This window comes from Martes martes (assembly GCF_963455335.1).
Source record: "Martes martes genome assembly, chromosome: 8".
NCBI classification, from domain to species: domain Eukaryota; kingdom Metazoa; phylum Chordata; class Mammalia; order Carnivora; family Mustelidae; genus Martes; species Martes martes.
In genome coordinates, this window is record NC_137895.1 from 17,108,194 (window position 1) to 17,120,320 (window position 12,127).

The following is a 12,127-nucleotide window of genomic DNA, read 5'->3' on the forward strand; positions in this document are numbered from 1 at the left end:
ATATAGGCTCTAATGTTTTGCTATATAAACAGTGTTATAATGAATACTTTTATACGTAGAGTTCTGTATTCTTTTATTTCTTTTGGGCATATTCTAGGATTGTAACTGTTCAGAAAAAAAAATGCATTCTTTTAAAGCTTTTGCTACATATGCTAAATTGTTATCTAGGAAGATTAAACTTTTTTAAAAAAATTTTTTAAAAATTTTAAAAAATAATTGCCAATTACAGGGCTCTGAGTTATTTTTAGAAGCCCAAAGGACATTGTTCTCTCACTGTAGCATTTGTTGGGGGTTCCCCATTGTGAAACCAAATTATGTTGATTAAAATCATGCTGCTACAATGTTCACAATAGCCAGACTTTGGAAAGAACCTAGATGTCCATCAACAGATGAATGGATAAAGAAGATGTGGTGTATATATATATATAATGGAATACTATGCAGCCATCAAAAGAAACGAAATCTTGCCTTTTGCTACGACGTGGATGGAACTAGAGGGTATTATGCAGAGCAAAATAAGTCAATCAGAGAAAGACAATTATCATATGATCTCCCTGATAGGAGGAAGTTCAGAGGCAGAGTGGGAGGTTTGGGGGTAGGGGAGGAAAAAATGAAACAAGATGGGATTGGGAGGGAGACAAACCATAAGAGACTCTTAATCTCACAAAACAAACTGAAGGTTGCTGGGGGAGGGGGATAGGGAGAGGGTGGTTGGATTATGGATATTGGGGAAGGTATGTGCTGTGAGCGCTGTGAAATGTGTAAGCCTGATGATTCACACACCTGTACCCTGGGGCAAATAATACATTATACGTTAATTAAAAAAATAATAAAAAATCATGCCACTGGTGGGGTTCACTTCAAGGAACCATCTACCCAATTTAATGTTAGTCAAAAATTAAGCTGTCAGAGGTTATTACTAATTATAGTACCTTTAGTATATGAAGTTAAGTTTTTTTGTTTGCTTAAAGGTGCTACAGCAAATGAGTCCATCTATGAACTAGGGGGAAATTTGCATATCAAAAGGTAACCAAGAAGCTTAACAGCTGTGTTGGTGATAGATACAGATGGAAATTCATTACTTTTTGGCGTCATGGAATCCAATTACATAGCTCCATTGTTAAACTTTTAGATCCAAGGTTTAAAGACCAGATTTTCTCAAGCAGTCCTATGAAGCCATGAAGTCCATGTAAGAATATTTTTTTAAAATATGTTAGGACAGCAATCTTAGACTTATCTGAAAATATTTAGAAAGCATCATCAAGCAATGTACAAAACTTCAGTTTATGGAATTACTTCAATGAAATTGCATTGTCACCATCAACCAGATCTCCAAACCTAAGAATTAAAGAGGAGATTTCAAATTTTCATCAATTATTATGTGAGAGGAAAGAAAGTCCAGCAATTTGGTAACACCATCGTTTTTAGAAGTATCTAAATTGGCAAAACTAGCCCAAACCAATCTCGATTCTCTAATGACTTTGTTTTAAAGTGGGCATCTCTATAGTATTACATATAGAAAGTATAGTGACCATAGGATCAATCTAGTAGCTCTCAGTGCTAAGAAATGATCTCTAAAAAATGTAATACTAAGATGGTAATGTAATTTTTAAAAATTTGATTAAATTTCACATTCTAGTATCTCAGAAGATATTCATCATATATTCGTTATATAATGGTGACACTTGGCGTCAACTGAATATTGATTTTCACACTTGGTGTTCCACCAGAATGTATGTCCATTATACCGCTAGCTTTTGTCTTAAAAAACAAGCCAAAAAACCCTTTTCTGTGGCTTTACTGATGTTTTCAGGGTTAGTGAAATCATATACATGCGTTCCATGTACCATCTTTTTTCCCCAGTGATCTGCATTTGCATTATGCTTTCAGAACTGGTGGGTCAGGAAGGTAGAACTCAATCCAAGAGGTTTATGGCCAGAGAGGGGAATAAGGAAGAACTCTTGAAAAACAAAACGGGCACCATTTAAAGGAAAAGGAAGTTACTGGAATGAGAGTTAAAAGATAGCTTTAGTTTCATTTTGTTGGAAAATGAACTTTGTTCTGATAAATATAGTTAAGCATGCAAGCTTTTAAGCAACTGGATAACTCTGCCCGGAAAACTGAAATTTTGGCTAGCTTATCTCAGAGAAAATATTTCGAAAAGGAACATTCTCGAGCATTCTTCAGTATTTGTTTTAGATTCAAATAAGAAATGGAACAGGCCACTCCATTTTGAAATAGGCTCCGCTGTAGGGAAGCCAGGTAATAAGGGATATGCTACAAATTAATTTGCTTATATTACCATTAACACTGAATAAAGGTGAATTTAATCTTAATGTTTTAATTTGAACTTTATGTGTTGTGGCATTTATATTTTATGGTAGATACTTCCATCAAATGTCTGGTTACATTTATTTGTTCATATTTAAGAGAGGGCAAGTCCAAAGCTGATTAGAAGCAAAGCCCATGGGAGGATGTGATAACCAAGGTCTTGACTGCAGAGTGAGCTAGCTGGGCCTTTCTTTGGGAGGTGGAGGTGGAGTTGATGTCTTCGATAGATCAAGAATTTCGTCCCTGATGATAAGATATTTGAGTCACACACTGAAGAAATTACCTAGATCTCTAAGCAATGAAGACACCATAAAGTAGATGAATATACTGTGTTACCATGGCTTGATGCCATGAGTTACTACTTTTCTGTCTACTAATTTGTTTACTTTTTATTTTTTGAGGCTATTTAAGATGGGCACAGCTCAGTCAACGTCAAAGGCCAGAGGCAGGAATGCTGTTGATTTGTTAGATCAATGATTCTCAATGGTGCGGTCTCTGATTAAGCGTAGTTAGCAACTTGTTGGCAATGCAAATTCTCAGCCCCACCCCAAAGCTCCTGAATCTGAAACTCTGGGGGTGTGGCTCAGCAATCTGTATTTTAACCCGCTGTTCTTCTGTACGTCAAAGCCTGAGAACCACTGTGTTAAATGAACAACCTGGAGGCCAGTGGGGCGGGGACCCAGCGAGAGAAAGGGAAAATAATAGGGCGTGAGATCGCATTGGGAGCCTTTGTAAGGACTTTGCCTGTTGTGGGAAATGGAAAGCCATTGGAAGATTTTGAACAGAGGAGTTCTGTGATCTGATAGATATCTTTTAACAGATTATTTTGACTGTTGTGTTGAGACAGAGGTACAGAGGGCCAAAGACTAAAGCAGAGAGACAAGTCTGTTGCAGTAATACAGGCTAGAGGTGATGCTACTTTGGGTCAAGGTGGTAGCAGTGGGTATAGTGAGACATAATTGGGAGTCCAGAACTCATCTTCAGAGAGAGATGACATGATTGCCTGTTGGATTAGCTGAAATTAAATACTAGGAGTAGTCACTTGAAACTTTCTCAGGATTCGAGAGGGATAAAAGCAAACAAATTAGTAGATGGAAAACTAGTAGCTCGCGGTATTAAGGTATGATAACATACTATATTCACCTAGTGTATGATATTTTCATGCTTAGACAATTTGATCTCATGTTTGCTAGGTGAAGTACTACCATTCTTACAGAGTGCTAGGGAATCATTGCCAGCTATTTTCTAATTCTGATACTGTATCAACTATTAAAGCAACTCTAGGTTAAAGACTTACCTTTTTTTTTTAAGAGGAGGGGAGAGAAACCAGAGAGAGGAAGAGAGGGGACCGAGAGGGGCAGAGGGAGAGGGAAAAAGAGAGACTCTCAAGCAAACTCCCTGCTGAGTGCAGAGCCCGACTTTGGGCTCAATCCCACACTCCTGAGATCCTGAGATTGTGACCTGAGCTGAAATCAAAACAGATGCTCAACTACCAACTGAGCCACGCAGGCAGCCCCTAGGTTAACGACTTCTTCATAGCAAAGTTCCCAGAGCCTCACCTTCCTTGTACTCTTCACTGACTGTCTCTGCTTGAAATTTTTTGTTACCCTTGACGTTGAGACCCCATGCTATCTTCCTTCTACCTCTTTCATGACTTCCTCTTAGTCTACTCTTTTGGTTTCTTTTTCTTTGCTTATCTTGATCTGAGGTTTGCCTGAACCATTAGTACCTTGTTTTCATGTTCTCTGTCAATAATTTCATGTAACCCACTACTGCTTGCACATTGCTAATTGCTAACTCTTGGATATCTATCTCCAGAATCCCCTCCTGACCTCCAGAGCTGAATTTCCAATTGTCTGCACCACTCACTACATTCAAAACTAAATTTTTTACTTTCTCATACTCTACCTGTGCTTTGTGTATTTCTTACCAATCATCCCCTCCCTTCTATCTAGTTAATGTCTAGATTGTCAGTTGAACCTATGAAATCCCTCTCCCCTTCCTCTTATGCCCCACCTGCCACTACCTTAATTTTGTTGTCTGTTGTCTTCATTTGGGACTGCTGTGGCGGATTCCTACCTGTACTCCCTGGTTCCAGGGAAAAGGGCCAATGAGTATAATTTTTTTTTTTCTAACTTAAAACAAGTACTGTTCAAAAGTCAGCCTTTTCATCTATGGTCAAAAAAAATAATTCTTTTAAATTTTACAACTTTCCTATGTAGTATTTATTTTCACTTGTAAAAGTAGGAGTAAAAATTATTATAGCTATAGAAGGCCAGGCTATGATTACTTTAATCTTTTTGCTCCATTAAAGAGTCTTTTCTCATTTGTATGATTGTCTGCAGGAGAATCAGGGTAAATGAGTTTATAGGATTATAAGGAATGCTTTGGTTAAGTATATAGAGAAATTAAGACATGAAATATCAGATATAGGCTACTCACTAAATCATTGAAGGACAATCGTCTTTAAAACTTATTATTCTAGGGACGACTGGGTGGCTCAGTGGGGTAAAGCCTCTGCCTTCGGCTCAGGTCATGATCTCAGGGTCCTGGGATCGAGCCCCACATCGGGCTCTCTGCTCGGCAGGGAGCCTGCTCCCTCCTCTCTCTCTCTGCCTGCCTCTCTGCCTATTTGTGATCTCTGTCAAATAAATAAGTAAAATCTTTAAAAAAAAAAAAACTTATTATTCTAGGGACGACTGGGTGGCTCAGTGGGGTAAAGCCTCTGCCTTCGACTCAGGTCATGATCTCAGGGTCCTGGGATCGAGCCCCACATTGGGCTCTCTGCTCAGCAAGGAACCTGCTTCCCTCTCTCTCTCTCTGCCTGCCTCTCTGCCTACTTGTGATCTCTGTCAAATTAATAAATAAGTAAAATCTTTAAAAAAAAAAACAACTTACTATTCTATTCTATTACTTACTATTCTATTCTATTACTACTATTATCTATTATACTATTCTATTCTACTATTCCATAAAGGTAAAGGTTAAATGTTCCCAGATAAAAAAGATATTTCAATAAGAAGGTTTCCTATTTTAACAAGGGAGATTTAATAATGATGAATTCAAATCAACTTTATCTTGCCCTCTTACTTGAGTCAGAATTTATCTCTAGATTATAATGATTAACTTGAAAATTTTTTCCTGGATTTTAATCTTTTCAATAGTAGATATATATTATGGTAGATAATTGTTGTGGATATATAACAGTAGTATATAATTAGAAAAGAATCCAAGTACAGTGATTCTGTAAATTGTTGGGTTAGGTTCTGTTATCTGAGGTCTAAAATTTTCTGCTTCTGGATGCTAAATATAAAAGAGTCAAAAATGGCATCCACTGTGCTAAAGACAACATATTTTTTAAAGCCTATAAATCTATTTTCCAGGAGCAAATTACCTAACACAGTTTGATTAACACTTTCCCACTTTAGCCAAAACTGATTTTTGTTGCCTCAAATGTCTTCTCAGAGAACTCTTGATTCTCTGACGTTATTTTGTAACATCCTACCTTTTAAATTCACTAATTCAAAAAATATTTCCAAACCCTTACAATATGCCAAGTGCTCTTATGTGCTAGGGAATCAGCAATAAATAAAACAGAAAATGTTCCTGCCTTCATTGAGCTTAACGTTCCAATAGAGGGATGTGAAAAACTGGGCAAAACCTTTCCCTAATAATTTTAAGTTACACTTCTAGTTCACATTGTAGAACTTCTAAAATAAAGAAAAATTAAACCCCAAGTAAGAATATTAGTTACTATGGCATAATTTTGATATAGTTACAATCTCAGTATTGTTTCCTAAATTTGGCACAATTCTAAATTTTACCAGTTCTTGTCTGGTTGTTAGATACAAATGAAACCACACATTCCTCTTAGTTCTTAATTTTAGAGAATGTTTCTTATGTTATAAATACCAACCCACAGCCATAGCTTTGTGGAGTGGAACTACTTATGTTTAATCTAAAACTGTTTCAGGCATCTAGATTTTTAACTCGCCCCTTTCTTTGAAGCTTTACTGAGGTATAATTGACACAAGTTGACTACTGAAATTCGAAGTCCACAATTTGTTGAGTTTTCATACATGGAATGCACATGTGAAACCTTCCCACAATCAAGATTATGAGCATCGACATCACCCCTGCATATTCAGAATGGCTTTCGAGTATGTGTATGCATGTATGTTTGTATGCATTTTGCCATGTTATGTTTTATAAAATATTTCAAGCATGTAAAAATATGTATAATAAGGTTTCTAATTCCAGTTAATGGCAGAATGAAGTAATGAGTGAACCTTTCCAAAGATTAACAATTAGAGAACCTATACAAACCGAAGGCAATAGAAAGTGATCAAAAACAGGTAGAAACTGAGTTCACCCTTAAAAGATCATGTCTACAATGGGTAAGGATTGCAAAGTTTGTAGCTTTTTTCCACGAGGGAGTTTCCCCAATCCCTGGACCTCATGTGCTGAAAACCCACAGTCTTACCAGTCTGAGGTGACAGAGGTCAGGGAGTCTGACAAAAAATAAAACCAAAAACCAGAAAAACAAAACCAAAAAACTAGACGGAAACAGGAGAGGGGCCTATACTTGATAGACAAATACACTGGCTAAGATTTGTGAGGTTTTTTTGCCTTTTTTTTTTTTTTTTGACCAGATGCCTTTTGTGACTTGTTCATAGGTATAGTGGCAAAAAGTGGAAGTTTTATTGTCTTGAGTTACGAGGTAACAGAGCTTGGAACTGACAGCAGGAAGAAATTTATGGAGAAATCCCAACAGTAAGAGAAGAGTAGAAAGCATGAGCCCCCAAATCTGGGTATAAGTTCTGCTCAGATCTTTGGCTGTCCATCAAACTTAGGGAGGTGCAGGGGTGATCCCCAAATGCCTAGGCTACAAAGCAATAGTTCCTAGCTGAAAGAACCAGCTTTACTAAAAGCAAAGATATGAATACTTTATACTGTGAGAAGACAAGAGTCTGTAGTTTGAGTCTAGGGGAATTAATGGCCTATTGAAAGAGAAATCCAGTAATGCTTAGAAGAGCATAACATCATCGGAATCATTGTTATGCCTTATTATGCTGCCTAGTTTTTAACCGGAAATTATTAGATATAGCAAGAAACAAAAAATTGTGATTCATATTTAAGAATAGTGAGATTTCATACTCAGTCAATGGAAAGTGACTCAAAGTAGGCCTAGATGGGGCGCCTGGGTGGCTCAGTGGGTTAAGCCTCCGTCTTCAGCTCAGGTCATGATCTCAGGGTCCTGGGATCGAGCCCTGCATCGGGCTCTCTGCTCAGTGGGGAGCCTGCTTCCCCCTTTCTCTCTGCCTGCCTCTCTGCCTACTTGTGATCTCTCTCTCAATCTCTGTCAAATAAACAAATAAAATCTTAAAAAAAAAAAAAGTAGGCCCAGATGTTGGATTTAGCAGAATCTTTTGAAGCATCTAGTGTAAATATGTTCAAAGAACTAAAGGAAAAAATGTTCAAAGAATTAAACAAATGTGTTAATGAGTGCCCAGACAGGGAATTTTAAGAAAGAAATCATAGGCAAAAAGCTAAGACTATTTCCTTTTCTAGTTGCCAAATTTTTTAATTTACCAGTTATGTGTTTTTAAATACAGTTTCTGATTATAGCAGTTCCACATGTTCAGCGCTGAAAATTTGAACAATTCACTAATGAACAAAGAAGAAAATAAAAATTATCCACAAGCCCATCATTCAGAAATAACAATGGTTAACATTCAGGTTTATTTTTTATATGCCCTTTTTGGGGAGCACATATTTAATATGTATATTTTAAAACTTTATTTATTAGAGGGAGAGCTCAAGCAGAGGGGGAAGGGCAAATGGAGAGGGAGAAGCAGATTCCCTGCTGATCAGGGAGCCCAAAGCAGCAGAACTCAGGACCCTGGGATCATGACCCAAACCGAAGGCAGATGCTTAAGCGACTGAGCCACCCAGGCACCCATATATATGTATATATCATTTAAGACTAATACTTCAGTGGAGACTTTCAGTACCCTTGTTTCAAGTATTTACATATTAAATCTGTTTTTCCAGAATCAGTTATAGTATTTGTAAATCTATAATTTCAAGATCGTTCCCACCCACTTTTATCTTTAGTCCCAGTAAGTCTTAAAGCCTACCCATAACTCATGTGCTTCAGGGTCCGGTAAGTAACATATACATCTATGAAGAAGAGGGGTGTAGAGATTATAAAACATAGAGACACCTCAGACTCAACCTAAGGCATTTAGATAGAAAGCATTAAAACCACTACATTGGCCAGAATTTAACATATCTTCAGGCTCTCACCACCTCAGCTCTGTTCATTTTATTTTATTTTATTTTATTTTATTTTATTTTTTTTTTTAGCTCTGTTCATTTTAAAACGAGCTAATGTTAGGACACCTGGGTGGCTCAGTTGGTTCAGTGGCTGCGTTTGGCTTGGGTCATGATCCCAGGGTCATGAGATTGAGTCCCACATTGTGCTCCTTGCTCATTGGGGAGCCTGTTTCTTCCTCTGCCTGCCACTCCCCCAGCTTGTGCTCTCCTTCTGACAAATAAATAAATAAATAAAATCCTTAAAAATAAATAGCTAAAACTAGCTAGTGTCTTTGTAAAAATATTGGTCTATTTTTTCTAGTTCCTTAAAATAAACTAATTAATATGGGTTATGTAGAAGTCTTTATCAGATCATATCCCACTATACTTTGTCACCTTCCAAGTTCTTACTTTTTGTAGCAGAGTACCATCAGGTCAGTTAATCTAATAAAAGTAAGTTTAGCAAAGGCCTATAGACAGAACACTCATTCTTGTTCCTCTCTACTCTGAAAAATTTTGATTGTTCATATTAATCCTAGGCCACTGAACAGTATGGTGGGGCATCCCAGTCTTTGGTTCAGTTTTTACAATATGGGGGCAACAAAGGTCAATTTTCTGTATCCTGCCAAACTCCTACTTCCACCCCCAACGCACACCGGCACCATAAGTATTTTCCCTAAGTAGTTAAATTTGGATTGACACTTCTCCTTCCTCTTTTTTTAAAAATCCTTGCTTCTAACAATCTTTGCTTTATTATAAAGAAGTGATTATTATTTGTGAATATATTCCACTTTGTGTTTATTTCACATAATACATTGTGGTTTCACACTATAAATTTCATAAATGTGAAATGTTTTATTTCACATCCTACATTAACTTACTATTTATTATTCATATTAGACTAAAAGGACTCTAGATTCAGAGACTTAGAGATCTGGAAGGGACTTAGAAATTGTGATCTTCATCAGTTATAAAACAGATTAATTGAATAGTGTGACAGTTGTTCTATCAGTATATACGGGTTTGGTCAGTAGAGCCGCCATGCTATATATTGTGGCAATAAGGAATTTGATAGAACAATTTGGGCTTACACAAATGTGGGAGAAGTAAAGATCTGTGGTGGGAGGGTCAGAGAAATAGCCTGAGGCACTGGAGCAGGGGAAGAAAGACGTGGGTGCATTGCAGTGTAGACCTCTGGATGCCTACTGTGTCTGACTACCAAGACCTTACAGAAATAATGGCCTCTCCTTTGCTTCTGCCTTCCAAATCTTAGGCAAGGTCCTGCCACTGGCAGACTGTAACCTGCAACTTAAGAGGATTTTGAGGAAGGTGGTTCCAGGCTTTAGAAGGGACTAGTGGCAATGGTACCAAGTGAATCTGGCACTGTAGCATACCTAATTCATAGCATTTATTCATTCTGTGACTCACCTTTCTTGACCTTCTCTTAGACCTTCCTATATGTGTGATTCATCTCTACTGATCACCTCTATGGATCATCAAGCAGTTCTGGGGTCTTGACATCTTACACTTTTTCATGGAATCATTTTAGATTGCTTCCTATAGACCTCTTCCTAAAAGTTATTAAAGATAACACTAATTTTGGGCTCTCTGCTCAGCAGGGAGCCCGCTTCCCTCTCTCTCGCTCTGCCTGCCTCTCTGCCTACTTGTGGTCTCTCTCTGTCAAATAAATAAATAAAAATCTCAAAAAAAAAAAAAAAGATAACACTAATTTCTCTCATGCCTATTTCTTGAACACGAAACCTTTAAACGTTGCTTGTACCTTATTACTCACTGAGGCAAAGACCGAGGTTGTTGGAGCTGCAATCACAAATTTCATGAATAATGTAGATTTCGCAGCTTAGGGAAGAAATCTGTAAATAAAGACAGCATGAATAATTATAGTGATAAACTGAGAAATCTTAATATTTGCATTGCTGGGTACTTTGAGTCTAGAGCCCAGAGGGAGGTTCGAGAATTCTGTTTTCCAATCGATAATGGGAATGTTGAAGGGAATGTTGACATAGCACTTAATCTGCTGGCTTGAAGCCAGTGAGCTAAACTCTAGTCTGTCCATAAAGTATCCACAAATAACAACCCTTACATATCTTCCACTTCACCTGTTCACCTGTCTTCCATGACCAAGCAGATGATGAATAATTGAAACCCAGCTCAGTATGTTTTTTATTAATGAAGATCGTTCACTGCTTTCCAAATGATTGCACTAGAAAAACTCGACAGATTTGGGTATACATGTTTTGAATCCTAAATGGTTGAAAAGTGACGATTTTGCTTATAGAGCAATTGAATAATTTTTCAGGGAGTATTCTTCCATTTAGCAGAAAGATGTATAAATTTTAATAGTGAGGTACATGATCAAAATTTATGTGAACTGAATGAATTTTTTATTGCTAACAATTTTAGTCTTGTCTCAAATATAAATTATGTACATATAAATGATTTGTTTAATCCTGGGTTTTCTGGTCAGTAATTCTTCAAATTACATTAGTTTCATGATATGGCATAAAATGCCAGCAGCTCAAAATTGTGTAATTATTTATATTGGGTCTCAGTACACAAAATTTGGCATGTTAGGTTAACATTTGATGATGTTAATTGTAAACAGTGGACTGATTGGTCCACTAGTTCTTGTGAGCTAGCAATTAAATTAAAAAATATATTTTTCTAAACCTCTTGGACAAGCTAAATGTGAGATACAGGACTGCTGGTGAATCCAGAATTACATTTGAAGTACAATGTGCGTTCATCAGATTTGCTAAAGAATTATCTTTGGCTTTAAGACTTCATATGCTTATTTAAACATTTAAACAGAGAAAGCATATAGATTAGTCAGTGATCCATGATGAAAGTATCTATTTTAACAGGTAAATATTGGGAAGATGGATTCGCCCATTGAAAAGTGGAACCTCATAATTGGCAACTTGGCTTTAAAGCAGGTAAGTGATGCACATATTTGTTTACAGGTCTTGGGTTTATACATCTAGGGTTTACTTGCAAGAGTGGAATAAATTTTAGCCCTCTTAACTTTACCAGTTATTTCACGGGATCCAAGACAATAATTTAGTACCCTGAAGAAATGATAGAATAAATGGATACTCATGACCTCTAAAAAATTTTCTTTCTCTAGAAATTGGTCAGGTTCTTCCAAATATTGAAAAGTATATAAAATATATAAATTTTTTATCATGTGTTACAGTGCCAGAATTTGAGTATTTGAATTAATATCTGTACAAATAAATATTTTGCATTTCATTTGCTTAGGTTCTATTTTTTCTACTTTGATTTTTTTAAAGTAAATCTTCAAACTGAACTTTTATATATTATAGTCATATGTTTAAGAGTTTTTCTTAATTTGTTCATGTTACTAATGTTCATATAAATGAGCACGTTAGATTGTCAGTTACATATACACTAAATCTTGGATTATATAGATTATCTATATCTCCTTCTGATCTCAGGT

General features: G+C 36.6%; 1 protein-coding gene across 3 annotated transcripts in view; it reads left to right on the forward strand.

Annotated features, from left to right (window-relative positions):
- Window positions 1-12,127, forward strand: part of SLC41A2 (solute carrier family 41 member 2) — a 119,219-nt gene that overhangs the window by 45,491 nt on the left and 61,601 nt on the right. For all 3 annotated transcript variants that reach the window (XM_080812491.1, XM_080812492.1, XM_080812490.1), the window contains exon 4: window positions 11,532-11,603. In XM_080812491.1, coding sequence (XP_080668617.1) covers window positions 11,532-11,603 — 72 coding nt within the window. The remainder of the gene's footprint in view (window positions 1-11,531; window positions 11,604-12,127) is intronic.